The sequence below is a fragment of the Scophthalmus maximus genome, chromosome 4 (assembly GCF_022379125.1).
Source record: "Scophthalmus maximus strain ysfricsl-2021 chromosome 4, ASM2237912v1, whole genome shotgun sequence".
Lineage (NCBI taxonomy): Eukaryota > Metazoa > Chordata > Actinopteri > Pleuronectiformes > Scophthalmidae > Scophthalmus > Scophthalmus maximus.
The window spans coordinates 19,616,064-19,641,315 of NC_061518.1; the positions used below are offsets into that span (position 1 = coordinate 19,616,064).

The window sequence follows — 25,252 nt, forward strand, 5'->3', positions numbered from 1 at the left end:
GTAGACTGTGTGTGTGTGTGTGTGTGTGTGTGTGTGTGTGTGTGTGTGTGTGTGTGTGTGTGTGTGTGTGTGTGTGTGTGTGCGCGCGTGCAGTTGTTCAACTAACAAACAACGCAGTCGACAAGTTGCATTCAACCGAACTCCCTGGTAAGTCTGTTGTTATTTAATTATTTTATTGTTTCCTGCTTCTTCTTCTTCTTCTTCTTCTTCTTCTTCTTTTTGCAAAAAAAATATTGTTATTAAATTAACACAATGTAGGTATCAAATAAGCAAAAATTTCTATACAAGTAATTTTCTGTGATTTTAATGTACTCTGAGTTATAGTGCAGTGTTTTCAAGGGTATAGGTAGGACGGTATAGTGATGCTACCCTGTTTCTTTTTCTCAATTCTAGCTGTCACTATACTAATTGTGTGTGTGTGTGTGTGTGTGTGTGTGTGTGTGTGTGTGTGTGTGCTCGTGTGCTTGTGTGTGTTTTTGTGGATGTGCGTGTGTTTCTTCAGAAGATGCATCCTAGGAGAACCGTTGCAAGTGCATCAAGCAGCTTTTGCACGCAGTCCATCAGACATCTGCTGGTGCTCTCCTCTCTGTGTCATTTCATAACTGGATATGCAGAGGATGATAAAGTGCATCACTTGATGTCCCGATATCCTCTTATTGATGGGTAAAGGATGTTTTAATGTCTTGCCTACGCACAAGTTACATTCATGGAAATAAATGGATTATGTCAGATTAAAAAGGATTCTCCACACTGACCCTCCCCTTGTATCCTCTCTTATCATGTGTTAGTCATAATGACCTCCCTGTCCAACTGAGGATCCTTCACAGCAATTGCCTGAGTCAAATTGACCTTCATAGTGTCAGCCGTGTGGCCACCGACATCACCCGTCTCCGAGCAGGCCATGTGCAGGCGCAGGTACAGTAGCTCATGTACTCTGGCCTCTTCGAGAGTGTGTAGACTTCGGGGTAGCTAAGCACCTACAGTAGTGGGTTCATTACAAACTTCATGTTGGGGAGAGATCTGACCAAGAATGACAGTCAAGTAACACAAATGTCTCTCCTTCACTCTTGTCAGATGTTTGCAGCCTATGTGCTGTGTTCGGCCCAGGATAAGGATGCTGTGAGGCTGACGCTGGAACAAATCGATGTGATCAGACGCATGTGCCAGGAGAACCAGGACTTTGAGCTTGTCACAACTGCCCAGGGTATAATGCAGCTCTGAAAACACTGAGACAAGACGCATTGTTTACAAAAAAAAAATCATCTGTTAATTGTCTAATTGTGATTTACTGTGCATTTTGTGAATTTTGGTATGGCCTCGTAAAAAAACACATCTATCCATATTTCTATTAACTATAAATGTATATTATCCCATACGTTTTTACTTACAATACATATTTGGGCAAAAAGGAATGGAAATTATAATGATCTATGCTTCATAATGAAAATGTATTACTTGTGAAGAATGGGATGTTTATCCTCTCCCTAACATACATAACACGAAAACAAAGAGTGGTACTATTTCAAAAGATTCAGGATTCCTTGTTTGACAAAAATTTTAAAATCCATACTCAGTGCCTTGACACTTCACTGGCTTGTGCTGAATGTGAGGTTTTATCCGAATGGCGACTGGCTGTTGGATTGACTGGAGGCATTAACGCCATAAAATGTGTGTCTGTCACTGCAGAACTGAAGAATGCTGAGACGAGGAGCAAGATAGCTTGTCTGATAAGTGTTGAGGGGGGGCACTCGATTGACAGCAGCCTGCCAGCTCTGCGGATGTTTTACCAACTTGGCGTGCGCTCCATGACCCTCACGCATAACTGCAATACACCCTGGTAATTAGGGGAGAATTCTTTTTCCATATTATGTTTTTACTAGATGGGTGGATGGATGGAATACAACAGCCAACTGAAATGTGTTTTATTGCAGTTAAAATCAAACTCACAATAGAGTTTTTTATGTTTTTATTTCTTGTGTAGTAGTGAAGTACTACCAATTGGACAGTATAGTATCTCAGATATAGAAAGAGGTAGACAGACAGTATTTGAAATGTATGTATATCCTATTACAGAAACATCTGCAGCTTCCCTGTGCAATATTGCAAATAATCCGATTCTTTTTTTGTAACACTTGTTAGCTTGTTTGGCTACTTTGTTCAAACCTGTATAGCGCTGTGTCTTAACCATCAAAAATGTTGATGCCAAATTCCAGATTAATGAAAAGCGTCGGAGGTTGTATATAGTCTACTTTATATGCATAAATACTGTATTTGTCCCGTCAGAGTTTCCTAATGACTCATGATAAATTGTTTTTTATTCAGTGTACAGCCGTGTACAATGCTCTTTGCCCCGCTATTGGTGTCTCTCTCTCGCTCTCTTTCTCGCTCTCCCTCACACACATACACAAACTCATACACACAAGCGCGCTGACCATCAGGGGGAAATCCCGCCCACGTCATTGGCCCTTTAATGGTCATTTGATGTCCTTGCTTCTGTGCAAAATAAGCTTTATTTGTATATTCTCTGGAACATGACATTGCGCATGTAGCTGGATGAGTCCCAGTGGAATGAAAAATACAGCAACCCCGTTCAAACCAACATAGCAATATTTCGATATTTTATTTTTCTGAAATTCATACAGAATGTTTTCATCATTTGTGTTTTTGATATTATTCTTTTTCAACGCAGGGCGGAATCATCCTCAAAAAAACACAGTGTCTACCAAAGACAGAATGACAGCTTGACACACTTCGGGAAGGTAAGCTTAATCTTCAGTTATACCAACTACAGTACTGTTTCACTTATTATGTTCAACAAAACGGGTAGTGTCAGCTTGTTTGCAGATTTTGGTGGTATCAGAACATAAAACCTACTGAAACCATTCATTAAATTGAAGCTAGAAACCTTAATTTAATATCATTTGAAGTAGCCACTCAAATCATTTTGGAGGTAATTATCTGTATCTTTATTATGTTTGTGTGCGTTTTTATATTGTATTGGCCAACGAACATGGGGAAAAGTAATATATATTTGTCTAACATAGTACAGGTTATTTATGGAAAGACAAATATCTTTATGACATGTTTCCAGCTCAGTTGGCCCTCTCAACAGCAGCACATAGGACCTCCTTGATTGTTATGTGTGTGACTGTGTTTCTGTGCATGTATTGTAGCCATCCCCTTGTTGTTGGCTGAATGGACTTCTTTCCTTCCCATGATACTGTGAATGGATTTTGGGATTTTGAATGTGTTTTTTTTTTTCTCTGGAGGCTGTGGTAGAGGAGATGAACAGACTGGGAATGCTAGTGGATCTCTCCCACACTTCCTTGGACACTGCCTCTGCTGTGCTGAACCATTCCAGGGCTCCTGTTATTTTCAGCCATTCGTCCTCCTATTCCATCTGTAATCACAGTCGCAATGTACCTGACTGGCTGCTGCACGAGCTGGTGAGAAAACCAATTTATTATATTCCTGCTTATCCATCAAGTCACTGATTAATTTATTTTCAATTATAATGTTGTACCTCTGACAGAGAACATTAAGCTTGTTTTCTTTTTTTTCAACTGGATCAAAAAAATATGAACAGTATTACACCGATAAACAGTTCATCTTTATTTGCTAATACTGTCACTATATTTGATTCTAAATCATATGGTTACATTTTTGCAGGTTCAATAAATTATGGAATATAAATATGTATATAAATCAGAGACCATATTGAGGTGGAATCACACCAGCCGTAACACCCTTCAACATATTGATGTTTAGAGCCATGAATACTCAGCAGTCATTACCACATTCTTACATGGATAGTCAGTTCTCATGCGTCAGACCACACACATCTTCAAACTCTCTCCATATTGAGTTAAACTGCACACCTGTGAAGTTTTGTGCCTCTTGCACAGTTCAATCCAAAACTCTATCTACTGTATGTAAAGTGCCTCTGTGGTAGTTCCTGTTACAGTAGGGCCACATTCTTCCATGATGAGACACACACTCACACGCACACACACACATACAGACTCAAAAGGTGAAAACAACACCAGCCACGCTGTTACTTTTATATGACATGAAACACGGATGTAAAGTATTTCCCTTATTCAACCACAGCCCTCGCTGCTCTCATGTGTAGACATGTTTTTCATTATTCCACAATTTTGACTGTGTACACCAATCAGTCTCGTGAGTTTACTGCAGAACAATGTTACAAGGGTGTTTGAGACAAGTATAAACCTGACGTGCACCATGTTTCCCAATGCAACCAATTACGGGATATGAGGTGGAAATGTAGTTATTTGTGTGTGAAAATGTTTTTATACATAGTTAATGCTAATCATTAATGCTTTATTGATGTAGGCCATTGATAACATCTGTCGTGTTTCAGAAAAAGAACAGAGGATTGATCATGGTGACGTTCCCCACCGAATACATTTCATGCAGGGACAAGGCTGACATCTCTCAAGTGGCTGGTAAGGCATCTATTTTTTCTAATTTTGAACCTTTTAGACATGTAAATCTGGTATTTGGAATTTCGCCTTATTATGTATTATATGTTTTACAGACCATTTTGATCACATAAGGCATGTGATTGGAGCAGAGTGGATAGGAGTCGGTGGAGACTTTGACGGCGCCAGGAGGTAAGAGGTATTCCCTCGCAAACTACAGCTGTGCCGTTGCTTGACCTGGAGGGATGGTAATCAAAGGACATACAACTTGCATATGGACACAGAAAGCAAACAGAGCTCCAGTGCAAGAACGTTAGACTCTCGGGCAGTCTCCAGACAACATATTTTAGTGGTTGTTCCTGAACCACATCAATTTTGTGCTTTTGTTAGCCTGTCTTCATATCAACAATTTGGCTGTCTCAGCTGTCAGCAGACTGAAAATGGTGAAAATCAATAATGTTTCACTGCTAACAGGCACAAAGAAAGAGATGCTGCAGTAGATTTGTTGTAGAATTTTCTGTATTGAATCTGTTTACAGACACAAACTCCAAACACACATGTCACAAAACAAATCACATTGAAAGGCTTTAATTTGTTTATTATTGTAATAACTTATACATAAAGATAATGTATTAAGTGGCGCCAAAACTATCAGAATTTAGGGATGTCTTTGCAAAATAGATGTTTAAGAATAAAGATATGTTTTTGTTTTGTTTTTGTTTTTTGTTTACAGTTTTCCTCAGGGGTTAGAGGATGTGTCAAAGTATCCTGCCCTGATCAAAGAACTGCTGCAGAGGAACTGGACTGAGCAGGAGCTGGCTGCTGTCCTTAGAATGAATTTCCTGCGAGTGTTCGAGGAGGTGGAGCAGGTGAGCTGGAAGATTTATGTATTTCATGTCAAAGAACAGCTTGCCTTGATAAATGAAGAGTAGGTGGGTTACTGAAAAGCATATTTGTTCTCCATGTCATGTCTGAAAGGGTGTTACAGCTATAGACAGGGAGGAGTTAGGAAAAAGATATGTGTGAAATGTTGGACTATGGATAATGTAAATTACATTTTTTTCCGAATACATTTTTTTTTACTTCTGTCTGGACACTAACCACCTTTAGTCACCTTTATTCACCTTTATTGTGGCCTCTGTCAAGACAGGATTTTCCAGATGAATTTTTTCATATCCAACAGTAGTCTTGTTTATCGTCCAAGGTTGAATTGAATTGTAATTAGCGTAGTAAGTAAATTTTTTTATTAACCAGATTAAATATATTTTCAGAAGCACAGACTAATTCAAAAGTTGATGCGTTTCACACATTGCCTTCCTGTCTTTTTTCCCCCAGGTCCGTGATCGTTTAAGTCCTGACCCACCCAGTGAGGTCTGGATCCCTGTAGAGGAGGTCCAGAACCCCTGCAGGTTGGTCCTTAGAATTCCTGACGTTTGGAAGCCCGCTAACAAGGGTCCCTCCTCCAGAGCCCAACATGGAACACCAGGTCGGCTGATCTTGGCTGTAGTTGTGCTGCTTTCCAGCCTATTTATGATTGAGTAAATACAAACAAATATGGAGAGCTTCATTGGTTTTACTATTCCCATTTGAAGCTCATCACTCCACGGGTCGTTAACGATGATATTAATGTTAGATAAATTATTCATTGCTCGAATAATATTGTATGGAATGCTTAAAGTAGTACAGGGGATTTATAAAAGATGCAGAATAATCTTTAATTTACACCATAACAAGATATTATGGAAGTTTACAAAGCATAATGTTAAAATACACTATTTTTTGTAGATGGGCCATCTGGTCAGGTAACTGCCTGCCTTTTTTATCGCACATAAAAATCAATGAAACCAGATCTTAAACTTACAGAAGCAGTACCTCAAAGCAAAAGTGTGAAACCCTGCCTTTTTAACATTCAGAGCCAATACTGTATAGGCAAAAAAGTTGATAGGAAATTGCTTTGATGAGCTTTTATTAACATCCACATCATTTGCATGATTTTCAGATAACCACACAGCCCTCATGTAATAATGTCATTGCTCTTTTATAATGAATACTGTTATTTTAACTAAAATACTGCCAAAATCACGTTTTCATTCAAAGCTGAATATCCAAAACCAAATTTGAATTGCCGGCAAGTGATAATGTGACATAATTCACTTAAGCCTATGGTTTTCTGAACATAAAATGTTTAAATTATTGAGACCATGAGCATTCGTAGCATTGCATGTTTTTAATAACTGCACACCTTGTCATGGGTTATCCCATACAGTACATTATAAAACACCCTCCTTGGCTTGTACAGCACATTTAGTTCTCAGAAAAAGAGACAGTTGTTCTCTACAGTGTATGCAGGCCTATAATACTGATCATACTCAACTACCTAGACAAAGACATGATAAAACACACAAAAAGGGGATCTGATAGTCTCATTTAGCAGAGAACAGAATTTCTTGAACTTGTAATTCTTCAGATTTCCATGCTGGTTGTTTAGATGACACCCATGGTTACTGTGGTAACATCAAGGGTTTAATACTACAGGCAACTCTCATAAAGCAGGTACTTAAGTATACGAATACTAACTGCTGTATCTTTTTACAATAGCACTAAACAAACTAACACTGAAGGAATGTGAAGATGGGTGTGGTGACTCCAACGACAAATATTGAAAAGTAACGCACTGACGGCTATCTAAAGGATGTGAATACTTTGACTGGCAGTTGCAAAAAAAAAAAGTAAAAAGGAGACGGTTTCCATTTTCGCAAAAATCTTTAAATTAAGCCTTCTTTTTATGCTTTACGGGTTGGTAGAAAAAGTACAAATGTAACAGTTCAAAGGTCATTCATGTACATTTTGTTTTCTTATCAAAAACACAAACATCTGTCCAAAAATCATAAATTATAACTCTTTAAAAAAACTTGAATACAATCTCTGCCATCCACATTTACATACTAGATTTTGTGCCAACAATACAACCAATACAGCATAAACAACGTTAACAATTATGTTAACTATTTGTAGTTATGTTTTCTTTTACCTCAATGGGGAAGTGTTGACAAAATAAATAAATAAATAGAGATGTGCTCCCAAAATAGGCTGTTTTAAAATAAAAATCTAATCTAATAAAACTGTAATAAAAAAAAGTGTACTACTCAGGATTGAGTTGTCTGTCTAATCGTCAAATACATGGTAATTATTTTACCTATAAATAAGAAAATGCTTAAAAACTTAAACTTTGTGTTTGACAGTCTGACACAAATATAGATTTTCTGAGGGAGAAAAAAATAACAGCTTTCATTTGTAAAGAAAAGCAAAGCCTCGAACATACTGTATAGATATGTACGCTAATGTGTCCCAATATTCTACAAGAATAGAATAAACTTCTTTTGTGCTTCCTTGTGTTCGTAGGTAGAATGTTTTCTGATGAGGCTGTGCCGCGGCTCCTAGTTGGTCATGAATAGATAGTGATGACCTCCCGACCTCCGCCTCTCACCAGCAGCACTCTTTCCAAGCCCTCAGTCAATACCTCCAAAAACTCCATATCTACGCAAATGGTTAAGGATGAAAAAAAAAAAAAAAAACTCCTACACATGTGTACTATAGCCCACAATTTTCTACAAAAAGTTTTACAATATCGACAAAGGATACAGTTTTCGTCACCGTCTGTGTTTCGTGGCGGCCCTGGCATGTTGAGCAGCACCAATCGAGCGTCATGGGACCTGTTCACTATGACCTCATTGAGCTTCACAGCTGTATGCATCCGACGCACATTGGACTGGTCCCTGGAGTCAGAAACAGAGTGGTATGGCATTTTTGCCAATTAGAACCTTTTTTTTTCGGACTTTTTACAAAGCAAGCACTACTTTTGTCGAACCGATTAACATGCAACAAGGGAACGGGGAACTACGGTGAGAGGTTCAGCATGCCACTCACGGCTTGAGGCTCATGAGTTCTCTGAAGTTCTCGGGTGCGTTGCTCCTGTTCCTCCTCTCGGCTTCACACTTCTCTCTCGTCCATGTCATCTGAACCTTCTCTGGAGGAGCCTCCACCACCACCTCCTCCTCCTCATCTGAGTACAGACTCCCCATACGCACCAAAGAGTGTCTGTCCTTCACCAGCTGGGCCTGCAGGGGTCATGGGAATATTAATCGGCTTGGTTGTCAATAAACTGTATGTAACCAACAGTGTTATTATTGATTGAGGTCATTTTGACCTGGCCAAATTCTGGAATTACTAAAAGATAAGAAACAAACCCCAACAACATACCTCTCGTTGTCTTTCTGCACTCGACAGCCTCATTTGCCTCAACATCTGCGACCTCTGCTCCATCATTAACGTTCGCTCATATGTGTATGCTGAGATGTCACTGTCATGCTGAAATCCCATTTGAGAAACATCATTCTAATGGGTAATGTAACTGAAGCTGTGACAGTGCAAGTTCATGAATTCATGTTCAAATATATGTTTTTAATAAGTTGCTTTTGGAACCCTCTACTTTCCCTTGAAACAAACATGTTTGCAGCATCCTGTATAAAAGAACTGATTTATTTGAATCAGTACAATGCAAGGAAATTTGTAGATTTGTAAGAGAAAATCTCACCATCTCCACCACCTCCACCTCAGCCTCTATTCTCAGCTGGTAAAGAAACATGGCCAGATCTTTTTTCATCTGGATACTGTTGTCATCCATCTGGGCTACAGTGAAGATGCGCATCTTGCATTTCCTCCACACCTAGAATACAAATAAAACCATGTTTGGTATTTCCACAGCTGTGATGGTATGTGCGTACTTCAAAATATATATTTTTTAAAGTTACAGGTACAGCTGGAAATAAAATAAACCAAAAAAGTAACTTTTCAGGACTTTTCATGGAGAGCTTGTGAGTCAACGGATATTTGAACTACAATTAACAATTCATTGTTTTTAAAATATAATTAGAAAATGGTTCAAAGTTTTAACCAGAAATCAATGTTTTAACACACTGCACCCTTTCGAGAGAAAGTAAATCTACATTTAATCTTCTTGTTAATTGAAAAAAACAAACAAACTCTGTCATCTCACTTTATGCTGTTTAAGCAGGAAGGGCAGGAGCATTAGCATCCCTCCATCATGGACGATCCACCACACGTCAATGTTGCCATCTGTGAAGCGTTCGTGGTTGCTCGGGTAGAAGGACACATTTTTGGGCACCATCAGGGCCAGGTGGGCTGCAGTAGTGCAGCGGACTGTGTCTGCAATCATACAGAGGTGGACGCGGTTGCCTTTCATTTATATACTGTACTGTGTTGATGGATAGTCATGCCCTGCGATGGGGCATGTGTGAAGGGGTGGTTTTTTTTCTTCGAAAAAGTAGTTTTAAGACTGCGGGTATAAACACGGCAAGACTGTAAAGGTGGGCTCGTGAGTAGATGGATTTTCGCATTTGCCGTGATGATGTTTCATGTCCCAGACAACCTCGGTAGTCTCATTCAGCCAGTTGTTAGCAACCTCCCTTTGAGACATGAAAAAAAAGCTCAAATAAAATCACGAGAGGCTTCTTTACTGATCTATACTATGTAGCTGAATAAGACATCAAAATGTCATCAACTTTTTGGACCCCTGCAACACTATCTTTCGGGCATAAAAAAATGTACCATTTACTTTCTAACGTGTGCCTCGTGTTTCATGCAATGTGGAGATTACTCTGCCACCAACTTTCAAAATGATAATTGTCCCTCCCATCCCACTTAGTAGCCAAGATGGCGACCACTGAGGGTGAGAAGAGTCCAGTGTCTCACGCTCATTTTTTGTGAGTGCTCCACCCATGGCCAAGGCTTGATTTGGTGTGATGGTCATTTAAAATTGCTAGGTGCTGCGTTGTGTCGGTGGTATTTCAGTGAGACTTACTAATAAAAGTCTTCCAAGCACGGGGGTCCTCACTCTGTCTCCAACCGTATGGCCAGCCCATGACCACAGTGTTGTGCTTCATCCCTCCCAGACCACAGGACTGGATCAGGTGGACAACGCCCTCACGCACCTTAGATGCCACCACCACCTGGCAGAAACCCTTGACCCGCTCAATCTCCATCATATTCTTAATGGCCTGGCAGAAAGAAAGGGGGGGGGGGGGGGTTCGACTGAACTTTAGTCCAAGCTCACAATAAGATGTAAGTGGATATTTAAACAGTAACAGCATAGCGCATATAAATAATGTTTAAAAAAATCATCCAACAGTTCCTCTGTCTTTGTTATGTCTGATAAAACTCACTGTAGTGAATTTGTTCACAAAGAACACAACAGTTCAACAGTTATACTCATGTGGGAAGAATATGTATGTTTGCTTTTCACATTGCAAAAGATTTTGTACAATCAAGCATTTCAGAGAGAATGCACAACATCCCTTCCTATTATTGACCTGCTCAGCTGCCTGCATTTCCCCGTAGCTGTCCAGGAAGTGGCCCTGGACAACAGAGCCCACAATGGTCAGACCCTTCCCTGCCTTCAGCTGCGAGGCGAAGGTGAGCAGTCGGGGGTATTTCACGTGGAGGTCCTCATCCAGCTTCAGCAGCACTAGCAGCTGCGGTCTGTAGTGAGTGGTGGGTCAGACATTGTGGGACAATAGCCCAGGTCAAAGACTGTCATGCAAATACAAAGTTTTAAACTGAAATATTATTTTAATATGAGGCTGTGTAGAAATCCTGTGCATGTTCATTCAACAAAACGAGAAAAACTGTACCTATTACTACAAGTATGGATGATGAGATGGTTTTCTGTCTGCTTGTGTACACATCCATGACATACACTTTTTAGATATTGGTATTTGTTAAAATATAAGTAGATATTTCTATAGTTATTTTAAGATATCGATTAGTGTCAAGCTTTATTCTCTGGTTTGCAGGGCAAAAGAATCCTTGCTTAAAAAGGTAGTTGAAATATTATGTTCAGATATTTTGGTTACAAAATGGTTTCACAGCATTTTAGTGTGCAACCTCAGTGTGACTCAGATCCCAATGTTTTGGATAAGGTCAAATAAATGCTATTGTGTTTTAACTAAACAACTAAAATAATTTTACCTTGTCTACCAAGTTAAAGTATTAACCTCCAGTAGACCTCTGAATGACCAAGTCATTCCTTACTGTACGCAAAAACTGACAAGCTAATTTACTGGAACTGCAAATTTACTTTGCAAACGCAAATACCTATAAGGGTAAAAAACTTCCTTAGGCCATAACTTCACAAAATGTTTTGTATGTATACTTTCCAGATGGCAGTTAGTTGTGTGTCAATATGAATAGCAGCTGGGAGCAATCCTCTCTAATACCGTTTATGTTTTGTGACCTTTCTATCAGTGGTCTGATTTTTCTTGTTACTGAGCACAGTTGTTGCGTGCCAGCATGCCATGTGGCTCCTGGGAAATCCAACCGCCATGTCGAATGTTTGTGAGGAAACGTTCAGAGCAGCTCCTGAAGGTGTAGCTGTACCTCCAGTTCTTGGTGTGCGGGGGTCCGGCCTCCAGCCTTAGCAGAGCGTAGCGCGCAGCACTGAGGGACAGTCCCCTGATACCGTCTCCCCACTCCTTCTCTGCTCTGTTATTGTTTGCAATTGAAAGAGACAGAAAGTGACATTGACGTGGGAAGACATGAACTGAAATTGATCTTTTCAAATGCTCATTGGACTCCAGACGTACCCCTGGTACTCGATGTATTTGTAGATCATCCCAGCGATGCCCATGGCCACAATAGCGTAGTACCAGGAGGAGATGAACATTAGAGCCAGACACATACTCATGCCAAGGAAGGACAGAGCCCTGTGCGTCACACAAGCCTGAACGTCACGTTTTTGCATACCAAGAACAGCAACAACATTTACAGCCATGCATAACGCTTTTTATTGCTTCAGGGTTGCATAGATCTTACAAAGGTGGTATTGTCGTTGAAAAGTTGGTGATCTGAATTGGGAATTCTGGGAAAAAAGATACACCTGCACTCACCAGTGGTAATATTTAAACCTTGGCCTCCAGTTTGGTGTGCGTAATAAAGTCTGAACTGCACAGGCCAAGTTCACGAAGAGATAGCACATCAAGAAGAACCTGTTGAATAAAGACAAAGAGGATTACGTTCTAAATTCACATTCATGTACACAGCATATTTGACATAGGTCATATTTTTGGCATGTACTGCATGTTGGTGAGCTTACATGGAGAGGATTGGAGCCACCATATCCAGTGAGGCAATAAGAATTCCCAGCTCTGCTATGAGTCCAGTCAGCAGCAGAGCCCATGTAGGCTCTCCGTTGGTCTTTCCATGGCCAAAAACCTGGAGAGAAAAATAAACACTCAAAGCCTTCACATGCCGAAATGCAAATCACTTTCTGTATCATATTCAAATAAGCCTTGCAAATGCCAAATGCTCAAATATTTTACATGTTATCTAGTGGTTATTCTGAATATATTCAAAAATGTGAAATGACCGACTCTATGCTCTCCAGTTTGTAAGAGCCATTCTTGACTTGCAGTGAGTTACTCTATTTCAGAATAGGAACTGGTCAATGTGTGATCAACAGGGTTGTGGAATCTGTTGTCCCACCCTGAGGAAAGGAATGATGTTGTCCTTGGCTATAGCCTGTAGAAGTCGGGGCGCTCCAGTGAGGGACTGCAGGCCTGCCCCGACCGTGGAGAAGAAGGAGCCAATGACAATAACCCACGGCGACGGCCAAGACAGTGTCCCCACCACTAAGTTTTTTCTGACAGCGTCGCCAAACCTGCAGGTATTTTTTTTTCCCATTGTCAAACTTCACTATTAACAACAACAAAAAAGTGATCTGATAATAGTTGTGACTTGCAGTGGGACACAAATGAACTTACTTGTCCCTTAGGACTACTCCCTCAATACAAGACCCAAACAGGATGACAGAGGTGAAATCTGAATACGAGAGGTCAAGGAGTTGTACAATGTCACGAATATATCATGTCCCTTTTTCCTTCCTTTTTGAGGGACTAGTGACTGAGTAGTCACTGAAATAAGGATACAAACAAGTGAAGTGGTGGTAATGGCTAAAATAGTTCCCACAGGGATGGACTTCTGAGCATCCCGCAGATCACCGGATCTGTTGGAGCCGGCCATGATACCTGCAACAAAATCAAGACAAAAACAAAGGGCATGTAAAAACTGTTAAAGTATGCCCCCTACTGGCTGGATTAGAGGGAGGTCTATTTCTTTCCATCTGCTCAACATTTTGACTTGGTTTGTATCACCTTATTTAAAAAGGACTATTTGCATTTGATGGGTTCATCCTACTGAATAAACCATTATATGGGTCTATGTAAAGAAATCGTACACAAGTCGTATTTGCAACTCCTCTCAGAGACGTAGGATTGTGCCATGGAGTGGCCTTGTTCATGTTGTTGTTATACCTGTGGCAGATGGGAAGAAGATCCCCACCAGAAGTGTGAATGATGTAGCGATGTCTGCTGACACATACATGCCGAAGTTGTCCGTGATGCCGTGGGCGTCCACTGAATGTAGCCCCGCTTTCTCTAGGATCTCTCCTTTCTGCTGGTAGTTGCTCCACATGTTTTCTAACAGGAGAACAGACACTTAGACCACCGGAAACAAGGCAACATTACAGGAGAGCGGCATCAGACTACTCCACGTGTGCTATTCGCGAAGCAGGACATTATTTTTGGAAAATGAACTGAAACTAAAAGTTAACTTTGCCCCTCTCATTGAGAGTTGTGATCTGTATCACCCAACAAAGCTGCATGCCGTACACTTCAATCCCTAATCGATTAGAAGTCAGATTACCTCTAACAATCCCACTACCCAGTCCAGGGATGCCTTGTATCTCTGTCACGTTGTTCTGGATGAAGTAGTCATCACACTGAGCGCTGCTCATGTTCTCCGCCAGGCAGAAACTGTGCCACAGCTGACTTGGCACGGTGATGTTGCCCTCTGTCACAGTCTTAGCGCACACGTCGAAGCGATCTCTCACCAACGTCCTGTTGCCCAACATGCAGATACTGCAGCGGTAACATGGACAAAAAAGTAAATTACTGCTGTGTTAGTCGTAATCATTTCCACCATCGGCTCCATCATCGTCATCATCATCAGCATTGTCCCTATTGAATACCTCCTCTTCTCTATCACCACAAAAGTTAATTCCCGTATTGCTAGTGACGGTCATAGGATAGACATAGAGAGGTCACACTCTGTGCAAATCATTAGTCGGAGATGGAAGATACACACATAACAATGAAGTCAATGCAATCCAAAAATAAAATAATCATACAGAAACATGTATTTTCCCAGTATGAAAAGAAAAAGACTACAACAGAATCACGTTATTTACATTATTGATGCATGTTTTATCCTCACAAACCTCCCCTGCACACTTACGAGAATTCTGGTGGGTGAGTCATGGACTTGATTGCCCCGGCATAGATGGAGACAATGGAGATAATGACGCAGGCAAGGAAAAGAGAGGCCAGCTTGTTGACATATTTGACTCCTACGAAAACCACCACAGCCATCAGAGTGAGACAGATCGAACCGTAGACTCGCATGTTGTTCAGCATGGCACTGTCACTCCCAAGGGGGTCTGTGGCATGAAAGATGGCTGCCTGGGGCACCAGATATTTCTGAAATAGAAAAAAAAGTGAAGTTTATATAGATATATTAGTGTCAATATATGTATATATATAATTTGTGAAACATGTGAAAATGTGACCTGGAATGGCACAGCAGAATAATACTGACCAAGAAGATTTCAATGGCACCAAGTATGTACATGGCAGAAGCAAAGGTGGTGCCCAAGTAGAAGCAGAGTCCCACAGCTCCTCCGAACTCTGGGCCAAGGGAGCGTGAGATCATGAAATATGCTCCTCCAGCTACAAAAGACGAAACAATCTGTTAAATACAGAACGCCACTGGAAATCTCACAATTTGTTTACTGCATGCAGCGGATTCAGTTGCAGGTTTCTGCTGCCCCCAAGTGGAAGAATCTGTGATGGAAGCTATGACTTCTTATTTTTGCAGAGCAGACAGTAGATATGAAGGTCCAGCGAGTATTTATTTGAAAGGCAGTAATAAAACTCTTTTGGTCTGCAAAAATAGGTGCAGACTAAATGTATAAATGACAAGGAGCTATTGCAGAACAGTTTACAAGAATTACCTGGAACGACACCATTAGTAGCAATGGCACTCATCGATATGGCTGTGAGCATTGTCTGCAAAGAAAAGAGGGGAAAAAATAAATAAATATGGAAATGACACACATACAGATGTCATGGCAACCTGTTGTGGTAACGTTAATATCTGGTGATCACACTGGCAGCTGGCAGAGTCCGGCTTCCATTTTGACAAGTACACATAAAAAAAAGAAAGTCAATGCAACATTCTTTTGCCCTAAATATAATAACAACAACTGTGTGGATTACGCCAACTGATTTAGAAATAAAAGCTAGCTCATGTCCCACATAGTTGTTGATGGTGTGTGTGTGTGTGTGTGTGTGTGTGTGTTTGTGTAGTATGTGTGCGCCTACTAACACATGAGCAGCACATGAGAACAATCAGGAGGGACTGCATGATGCCAGCCATCCCGACGATCCACGTCAGGCGGAGAAAAAGAATGACACCGAAGATGTTCTGGAGACACGGCAAGTAGACGCCCATCAGAGTGCCCATGTTGGGAGACTGACAAAAAGAGAGAAAAAGAGGGGGTGAGTGAGTGCGAGGGGAGAGTATTGAGCATGACATTTCCGGAGACAAGTGTATCGATCATTAGCATTGATTGATGTACTTTTTTAAAGGTCATTCAATCGTGCTATCAGCTCTCTGCGTGCATCTCGGTCTCAAATTGGCACAGTGTGACTGCAGAGGGTGCAAAGGCACACGCAATCTATCAACAAGTCTCAATAGAAAAACGAGGACTCGGATAGCGAGGCAGGTAGAGGGCTGGAGGTGAGGGATACTGTTACTAAAAGTCAAGTGCACACGTGGTGAAAACAGAATCACTGTGTTCCTCTGCTGCGCCCTGACTCCTGACCTTGGGGGTCTTCCTGCGCGAGGCCTCGGTACTCTCCTCCTCCTCGTGCTCCTTGGCTCCCTGGGTGATGCTGGTGTAGTTGACCAAGCGGCTGAGAAGGGAGGAAACCTTCGGTCGGATATCCAGCTCTTCCTGCAGGAAGACGGTGGAGGGAGAAGTTTTTAATTAATGAGTTTAGTCTCAGTCTATCATCAGACAGAAATATTGGGAAGTGAAAGTAGAAGACCTCAAACAGCGCCAGGTTCCTGTCATAGAAGTCATTCTTCTTGCAAGCAGCATCAGCGCTGTTGAGAAATGGACTGTCTTCATTATGATTCCCGTGTCCTATTGGAGACAGGAGAGAAAGACTTGAGGTTAACAATAAATAAAAAAAATTGAGCTATAGGGCCAAACAAATCCATATTTCCCTGCCAATAGACCAGGCAGACGTTGCTCTTCAAGACAGGCAATTTAATAACACATAAGTGCTGCGTCAACGTGCAACATGTAACAGTAACAACCAGACTTTAATGGACATGAGAATCATTTAGTAGAATCAAATACAAACAACAATCACCACTCACCAATTTGCATTAAAAATAAAGTAAGATCACTTGGTGGGACCAATCTACAATTATGTCGAGAGTTGGAATAAATTGGAATCACATAATTTAATTAAAGTATTTTAAATTAATTAAATATTTAAAATACTTAAGCCTTGTGTGGCTTAACAATGATAAAATGTCCAGTTGGAAAAACTAAACAAAAAACAGAACAATTGCCAGTGCAGTTATTAATAAAATGAAGGACAAATACCAACTCCAGTTGTTCCCTGGCAAATCCTTTTCAATATTCAACCAATGTTTAATTGTCACTATTAATTATAAACTAACAAAAATGTCATGCAGTGAAGCTGTAGCGAAAGGAACAGCACAGACCGACATAACAAAGTCCAGGTGATAAACAGGCATATAATTAGATTTTACCCTCATTAATTTCTGCTTTTGAAGAGAGGAATCAATCAAGCTGTGATGAAAACAGTGCCTGATGAAATAATTGCACGCCAAGTGGCACCGCAAATGATCTCACACGCACATTCACATGCACATACGCAAACCCAAATAACCTCAAAATTACCCCAGCCTTTGGTCTATTGGAGCGTGTTAACTTTTTAAGGGTGGCATCTCGAAAACCCAAATTAATCCTGGGACAAAAAGTCCGCCAACTTACCAAGTGGGCATGAAAATAGAAAAATACACGCTCAAATTGTGGGTGAAAAATGCACCAGTCTGCTGTAAGTGGCTCGCCGAAGCTTCAGTGTCAGTCTGCACTCACCTGTGTCCTGTGTCCAGCTGCTGCAGGTATCGCTGTGGGCGAGCATAGTTATGTGCTGTGTGCAGACTGCAACAGGGCACTCTGGGGTTTAGCTTGGCGAACTGTCGATTATTATCCGGGACACCCGGTCACCCAGGGCGAACACTCATCGAGGGGCCTGATCTAACACATGGTGCACGGTGATGGGGGGGTGGAGAGTACAGTGCTAATTTACTCTCTGTCACACACACACACACACACACACACACACACACACACACACACACACACACTAAAGCGAGGCACATGTCTGCTCATGGGGATATTAGGGCCATGGGTTTGGTTGAAAGTAACTCAAAGGGGTGGAGTACTACAGTATCTGTATTCCTTCACTGCACTGATGCTCCGTCTGGATGTATCCAAATGTATCACTTACGAATGATATTCCACGATTGCCGTGATAAGCCAAACAACAATTTGTTGTTCAGATGGATGTCGCCAGCTAGTGAGAAAAATTCTCAACAGGCAGCTGACGGGAACTATTACTCAATCAGCGCTGCCCCAAACATTGTGCTCGGCCGTCCCTAATGAAAAAAAACACCTAGAATAGTTTGGCGTCCGACTTAGCTTCGAAACTAATGAACCTCATTTGAGAACGGGCTGGGGAGACAGTGGGGGTCTCCTGTTAATAACGTCACATTACATGTCTAATCAAAAAGATTAAAGATTAACCGGCCTGTTGCGGAGGCACACAAGACTCGTGCTGTGAGCACAGAACAGCAGCGAGGCTTTGCCGCGACGTGTACCGACATGTCGCCGGGGTCCGCTCCAAAACACAGCCACGAGATCACAGACGATCTCACAATCGACACATTCACAGAAGGGCATGTCGACAGGAGAGACCTTTAGCAGGGGTGTATACGACTTTTACTTTTCATAGCCTTTACCTGGACCGGTAAGGGAGTAAGCAATTAGGTATAGGCCGAAGTAAGATACTGTATGGTTTAGCTAAGGTTTTGTTTAGGTTTCTCACTGAGTAAGTCTGTGTTTCATGAATAGTCAAAGCCTGAGGCAGTGTTCATGAACCCTTTCAATGACATTGGCAACAGCTCCATTGCATAGGCTTCCCAGACGACACATAAACTATTATACGTTTGGCTACCAACTTAAACTGTAGCCTCAGTCAAACACAAAATGCAAGTCCAAAGCAAACTAATTCACGGATTGTATGTCAGGTTCAATAGGTTATAATTTTTTGTGTATTTACAGATCAATTCCTAGAGAGGATGTTGGGCCGTCAAGTCTTATCAAAGTGCAAAGTTCATGACTTCTGAACAAAAAACAATTTCCCAGGGAAAACCTACAAAGAGTAAATCAAAATCATTCATAATTTGTCCAACAAACAACTTCTAGAGAGCATCTCCTGCAAAACGTCTTTGACACCTTTTACCAAACAGGTCATTGGTTTATCCTTTGTATAGATTGTAGTGTGTCGCAGTGGCAGAAATATTTATTCAAGACTTTTACAAATGAAATATGAAATAGTTTCAATCCCACTAGTGTTCTCGAGAAGAAGAAACCTGACCCTAATGCGCCTGCACTTTTAAAGCCGATAAGACATGGAAAACAATATCGCTGCCCCGTGAACTGCTTAAGGTTCGACAAAGCCTCTTTGCTAAACTTCCTCTTTAATAAACATTTAAGACCTTATACTGATGCAGAGAAGTTGTACGGCTTAGCCCGCTTTACTTTGTGCATTTAGTCACCAGGACTGTTCTCGGGAATGCTGGTGTTTGGAGGCGGTGCGTGATACTGTTTGTGTCGCTGTGGTATTACTCGTGTTGTGGGAACATTAATAAGTTTACAAAGTTGCCTTATGGGTAATTGTCTTCCTTCTTGCAACAAAAATCCTGACTTTCCTCTCTGGATCAGCCACAGTGTAATACAGTGTAAACAATAATTTCATCAACACACCACTCTGTCTCTATCACTCTCTTTCTGTGTGTGTGTGTGTGTGCGTGTGTGTGTGTTGGTGTGGGTGTGTGTGTGTGTGTGTGTGTTTGAGTCAAAGAGAGAGAGACAGTGAAACAGACTATACGTACATATCCTCTGCTCCTCCCTTCCCCGAGGCGAGGAACAGTTTAATTCTGTTTCAGCAATAGGCCAGTATTAGCTGCGATGGTTGTCTCTCATGCAGAGAGGCGTCTGAGCAGAGAAGAGAGATGCCAACCCGCTGAGCCGTGCAGCAGAACATATTAGCTTTGATGTGCGCTAATGATGAGAAAAGGACGGCCGCTCGTCTGAGTACCTCGGGGGTTGAAGGTGGGCGGGAAGAGGTGATCGCGCATCAGACTTTCCAAAAGACACCAAATTAACTAAATGGGGATGTCGGAGGGGGTATCACTAACGACGGAACAAACCCGGCGTGGTCTGTACAGTAGGACTGTTTATCTTGTCTTTTGCAAAAAATGGCTTCATGTACTCAATGAAGTTTAACGTATGAATGATTGTTGTGTATTAACAACTAGTGCCTTATCAATTCATTGCAAGTTAATATGATGAACAACACGCTGACCTCAATAAGCTAAATGCATATTTCCTATAACTTCTCATTTGAAAGGCGATGGATTTATTCACTAGACAGTTGTAAATCAACTTAATAAAACTTGCCTGTGGTAAATTTCTACTCTCATTACACTCCTTCTTTTTTTTTGGTACTGGTTATTGAAAATGTAATTAAGGTCGCACCCTGCTCCTTGTCCTATGAAGATTTCACAGCGATCACAAACCCTTCGCCTGGCTGGAGAATTGGGAAACAAACACAAGTCTGCTAAATTTCAAATGCTACAACTTGTCAGCACTCATGACAGCAATATTGTTTTGCCGCATTCTTGAAAACAGTTTTGTCAGAATATTTACGCCCAGGTGCGCCCCTCGACTCCTTTTCGTATGAACCAGCAGATGGAATAAAGATGGCAGATGACTGTATGGCAAGACAGCTGCAAGACAGGAAATGTGTGACAAATCGTTCAAGGAAAAGCATGAACTTCTTCATCGTCCACAACGGTCTTTGAATACAATGGCTTGCTGTAAATTTAGAGTTGTTCGGGATCGTGCTCATGTGTCTGTGTGCATTTCTGCGGCCATCAGGCCGGGTTCCATCTCTGTCATCGATATCCACATTTCTGCTTCCACCACAGGGTTTATCTCTCACAGACTTATCTGTAGAGCATGCCAGACAGCATGACTGGAATGGTCGCCCTGTCCTCCTGGATTAGAGGGAGAACACACAGCAGCATTCTCCAAATCGTCCACTCACTGCACAAGGTCCTCAGCACCTGTTCCGTTTGAGTCCCGTGCAAAAGACATTTCGAGTAGCATTCTATTGCTGCTGCATTTTCCCCATAACAATGAAAAACGAAATAGAGCTTAATATGTGTCCATAAACATCCGGATCAAAGATTGGAATCTAATGTGACAGTTGCCGCTTGTCGAAAGAAGATACACGAAGTACGAGAAAAAAAGGACTCAAAGTTAACCACTAGCTCTTGCTCCCAGTGCAACATGTACAAGCTGAAGACCCAGACATTGGAGACCAAAACAGAGAAGCGAGGTAGTTAGAAACACGACTGACAATGTTGCTCCGTGTTGGGCATGGAATTGGTGATCTGTTTGCTTACACGTTCCAACCTTGTTAAAAGAACCAGTGAGTATAGGATTTAGTGTCGTCTAGCAGTGAAGTTGCCTATTAAGACCAACTGAATACTCCTCGCCTCACCCTCCTCCTCCAAGTGTGTAGGAGGTTTGATTCACGGAGGCTAAAAGTGGACAACACGGTGAAAAATATTTATTCATTACCAAGGTAATTGAATTGTAATTTCAAGTAATTGAAATAAAAAACAATTATATAGGCTATGGAACTGAAAGGAAAATCTCGCCACAGTGAGAATGTTTTCTCACGCTCCTGTCCACACAAATTTATCGACATGACCACCGTATGGCGTGAGATGGAAATGCTTCATAGGCATTTCCATCCCAGAAGTCATTCCATCATAATGACTTCTGGGTAATATTCATACTTTTCTTCTTCTGATTTAATCAGGTCATTGATTTAATCAGGCCATGCACAAACGTGCCATACATGTTAAAATATCGCTACCGCAATGAATTATGGGGCTTCTACTTTTCCTTTCCGTTTGCATAGGAAGGTCCGTGTACCCTATTCTAAAGGAGATAGGAAAAGAAGCATTGAAGCTCCTTTCCTAAACATTTCACTCAGCCATAAGGACAATTTGACTCTCCCCCTCTCTAGAGCCAGTGTTTGGTTTGTAGAAACTGTAGAAACATGGCCGCGCAACATGGCCGACTCCGTGGAAGAGGACTCACTCCTACTGAAGATAGACAGGGCTCATTCTTTCACAAACAAAGACACACAACGATTCTTAGCTTCAGGTATTTATCAATTTCAGTAAATAGATCCCATCCCTTTGAGATGACAACGTTGTGTTTCACAGCTTGTTCCACTGCCATCAAGTGGCCGCAAAATGAGTAAATGCAGATTTAAAAAACACAAAACATCCAATTTAAGTAAGAAAATATCTCAACGACAATTTCACATTGTTATGGTGACATTTTTAGTGGCCAACATTACCCAACATTGTTACAGTATTGGGTTTGCAGGTATTTGGAATGACACCAGAATGGCTGGATAAAAGGCAGAGGATATGCGATCTTATATCATGTATCATATTTTGTTTAAATTTGGCACGTAGTAGCATGTTGCTCACATGCCACATACAAAAGTCCCTTTATTTCAACTGAGACTTTCTATGGCAAAAAGGTGGGTTCACATGAACCGAACGGGGCAGGTTATATCAGGCTAGTTGCACTTGCTCAGGAGTGCAGAACTCCTACAATGACCACAGTGTTAAGGCTGGTCCTGTCCTGCCCTGGGCTGAGCTGAGCTGAACAGAGCCGAGTTCACTGGCTGGAACAGACTCTGCTCTGTGTCACTTCCTCCACGCCGTGAACGTCACACTGTAGCGGAGTACACACATGTACCATAACCCACAAACCCACCACTCCCATGATGAAATCATCCAGCTCACGCACACCACTTTTGGACTGTGACTTCTTTCCCACCCAACATTATTTTCCCGCTGACAACAGTGTGTCACATAAAAGAATAAAAATGGAGCAACAGTGAATATTTCCATGCTTAAAATTGCTTGCAATGCAATCAACTTTAATGATGTGAGTGGCTATTACAGATTCGTTTCCGTCCGTCTCTGAGACATTACAGAAACATGCTGTGTGCCCTTTGCTCCTTCTCATCATCCATCACAGACTGGCTTCCTCCTCCTCCTCCTCCTCCTCCTCCTCACCCTGTCCAGCATATGCTCATCCGTGCAGCTGTCCACTAGCTGTTGTTGTTGTTGTTGTTGTTGTTGTTGTTGTTATTGGGCTTCAGGGAGTGCTCCTCAGGTGGCCCAAGAGAGAATTGTGACAGCAGGAAGACGGGGGAGACTGCAACAGGCTCTCGCCCAGAAAAGGTGCAGGGGTTATTTTAGGACATGTCTTTTTGTCCCCTCATCATCAAAACCTCGGGGCATTGTACAGAGTTCTGCTGCTTTTTGACACTGGTTCTCCTTCTGCTTCTTATTTTCTGAAGTGTTTTGACTTGCATTTCTGCTGTTATGGATGCCATTCAGCTACAGGGTGACATCTTAATGGTCCAGAAATATACGAGCCAACAGCTGGGTCAACATGTGCTGAGATTCCTTCTTGTCCTGTTTCAAATATCAGTTCACCTGAGCCCAGCGGCTCATTGAAGCTTTTTTTTTTTGCACGGCACCTTGGATCCTCTCCGATGTTAGTCAGTAGTAGGGACATACAGTTAGAAGGACATTTACTGCTAGGCAGATTGTCATATAAATAAATGGCCTGTCAGCGTGTAGGCCTGTGCCCAGCCCTGCCATCTGTTTGCACGGTTCAGCGTGGGTGCTTCTTTTGAGGGCCACGCCTATGCATGTCTTTGGTTTTTGTTTTTATTAAAACCCTCTAAACTTGGTTCTGTTTCTCAGCCCGCACAAATGAAGCACTGCTCTCACACAATCCCAAACCCAGCAGCTACAAACTCCGCGCTCCCCTCCCTCGTTTTCCCTCCGTCCTGTTTCTCCGTCCTGTCGGGCACTGGTCGTCCCTCTTTTCTACGCCGACACAGGGCAGAAACAATGGCGTGGCACCAAGAAACAAGCCGAGGCAGAGGAGTGAGGAGGGACAAATCTGCTCCCGTGTTATTGAGCAGCCTTTCTCCGTGAAAGGAAATCCACCCCTGGCACAAAGAGAGCTCCATCTTTTGTGCGAGAAAGCACTTGAGGCCTTTTCTTGTGGCGATGGTGGTGCCCCCCCCTTACAGACCCCCACCCCCATGAATCTTTTCCCCCACGGTTCTCACCCCCCTTTTATTTTATTTTTTGCCTTTGTTACTTATCTGTCCAACAGTTAGTTTTCAGTGTTATTTTATGAAGCTTCCACAGTTAGGAAAAAAACAAACAAACAGCCAAAACAATAAAAGAAGTGCTTCAACGACTGTACCTAAAGAGAGCTGTCAAATACAGACCTGTCGACTGTGGGAAAACCGCTTGCTGGCCCGGGGGGGATTGCCATGGTAACCATACAACCAGCTGTTTAGGGAGGCTCTCGGGACAAAGGAAAGCCTCTCCATGCTGTGTTGGGTTCAACTCATGAGCCGACACTTTTCAGCTTCAAAACTTCCAGAAGAGTCACTTTGAGTCCATGAGAAGAGGTTGTTTTTTTTGAAAGTTTTGAGACTTACCATCAGAGCTGACAGTGTCTTGGTGATCATGGTTTTCCTGTCCAGTGTCTCTGTAATCCACCCAGTTAATCCCCTCTAGCGTGTCGTAGCTGGCCGGAGCCTGGTCCTTCACTGGTACCACCGTGAAGTGGGGCATGTTGTCATCACTTTCCTCTGCGTCTCCTGCTCCGACTCAACATAGCAGACTAGCTGTTAGCCAGCAGAAGCACAACTCCCACTAATGGCAACTGCATTCCACCACACTGCGCTCACTTCCTCTGACGCCTATTATCATATTCCCCACCCACAGGCCAGCCCCTCCTGGGCTTTTATGTGTGAACAGGACGGGCATGGAGGTCTCGGGGACGCATTTGGAAAGACACACCCGCACCCTCCTCAAGGAAGAAGGAGTGACCTGGGCTGTGATTCTGGAGTGAGCGTCGTCGCCCCTGACTCATGCAGAGTGAGAGGGTGACCCCCTCCCTTCTGCTGTGTGTGTCATACTCACACAGTGAACCTCATCTGGTCAAGGTTCAGACAGACAGTCCTCTGTGTATGTGGGCTTTTCCCAAAACACACAGACAGCGACGTGGCAGTTCGGAAGAAAAAAATCTGACTGCATTGGAAAAGAGGAAGGACAGAGAGGAAAAGTGAAGAGGGGGGGGGGGGGGGGGGGGGGGG

General features: G+C 42.2%; 2 protein-coding genes across 3 annotated transcripts; one reads left to right on the forward strand and one right to left on the reverse strand.

Annotated features, from left to right (window-relative positions):
* The first annotated feature begins 5 nt into the window (after window positions 1–5).
* On the forward strand, window positions 6–8,917 carry dpep2 (dipeptidase 2). 2 transcript variants are annotated; one of them, XM_035628181.2, is made up of 12 exons: window positions 6–147; window positions 503–663; window positions 789–915; window positions 1,075–1,204; window positions 1,687–1,837; window positions 2,690–2,759; window positions 3,270–3,446; window positions 4,385–4,469; window positions 4,562–4,637; window positions 5,179–5,314; window positions 5,781–5,931; window positions 7,848–8,917. In XM_035628181.2, exons 2-12 carry the CDS (start codon window positions 506–508, stop codon window positions 7,898–7,900), a joined length of 1,314 nt encoding a protein of 437 aa, XP_035484074.1. In that variant the 5' UTR covers window positions 6–147; window positions 503–505; the 3' UTR covers window positions 7,901–8,917. The 2 variants fall into 2 exon arrangements, with proteins under 2 accessions (XP_035484074.1, XP_035484075.1); XM_035628182.2 differs by having other exon boundaries at window positions 7–147; window positions 5,781–5,854.
* Window positions 6,658–24,947, reverse strand: slc12a4 (solute carrier family 12 member 4). Its single transcript, XM_035628168.2, has 24 exons — window positions 24,593–24,947; window positions 16,688–16,785; window positions 16,462–16,593; window positions 15,963–16,109; window positions 15,589–15,643; window positions 15,174–15,304; window positions 14,814–15,055; window positions 14,223–14,437; window positions 13,832–13,996; window positions 13,448–13,546; window positions 13,283–13,340; window positions 13,005–13,179; window positions 12,616–12,734; window positions 12,410–12,508; window positions 12,107–12,226; window positions 11,901–12,005; window positions 10,835–11,003; window positions 10,327–10,522; window positions 9,502–9,671; window positions 9,040–9,171; window positions 8,706–8,813; window positions 8,373–8,563; window positions 8,088–8,221; window positions 6,658–7,982 (listed from the first exon to the last, which is right to left on the reverse strand). The coding sequence occupies exons 1-24, from the start codon at window positions 24,726–24,728 to the stop codon at window positions 7,891–7,893; spliced, it is 3,288 nt and encodes a 1,095-aa protein (XP_035484061.1). The 5' UTR covers window positions 24,729–24,947; the 3' UTR covers window positions 6,658–7,890.
* Window positions 24,948–25,252: the final 305 nt, after the last annotated feature.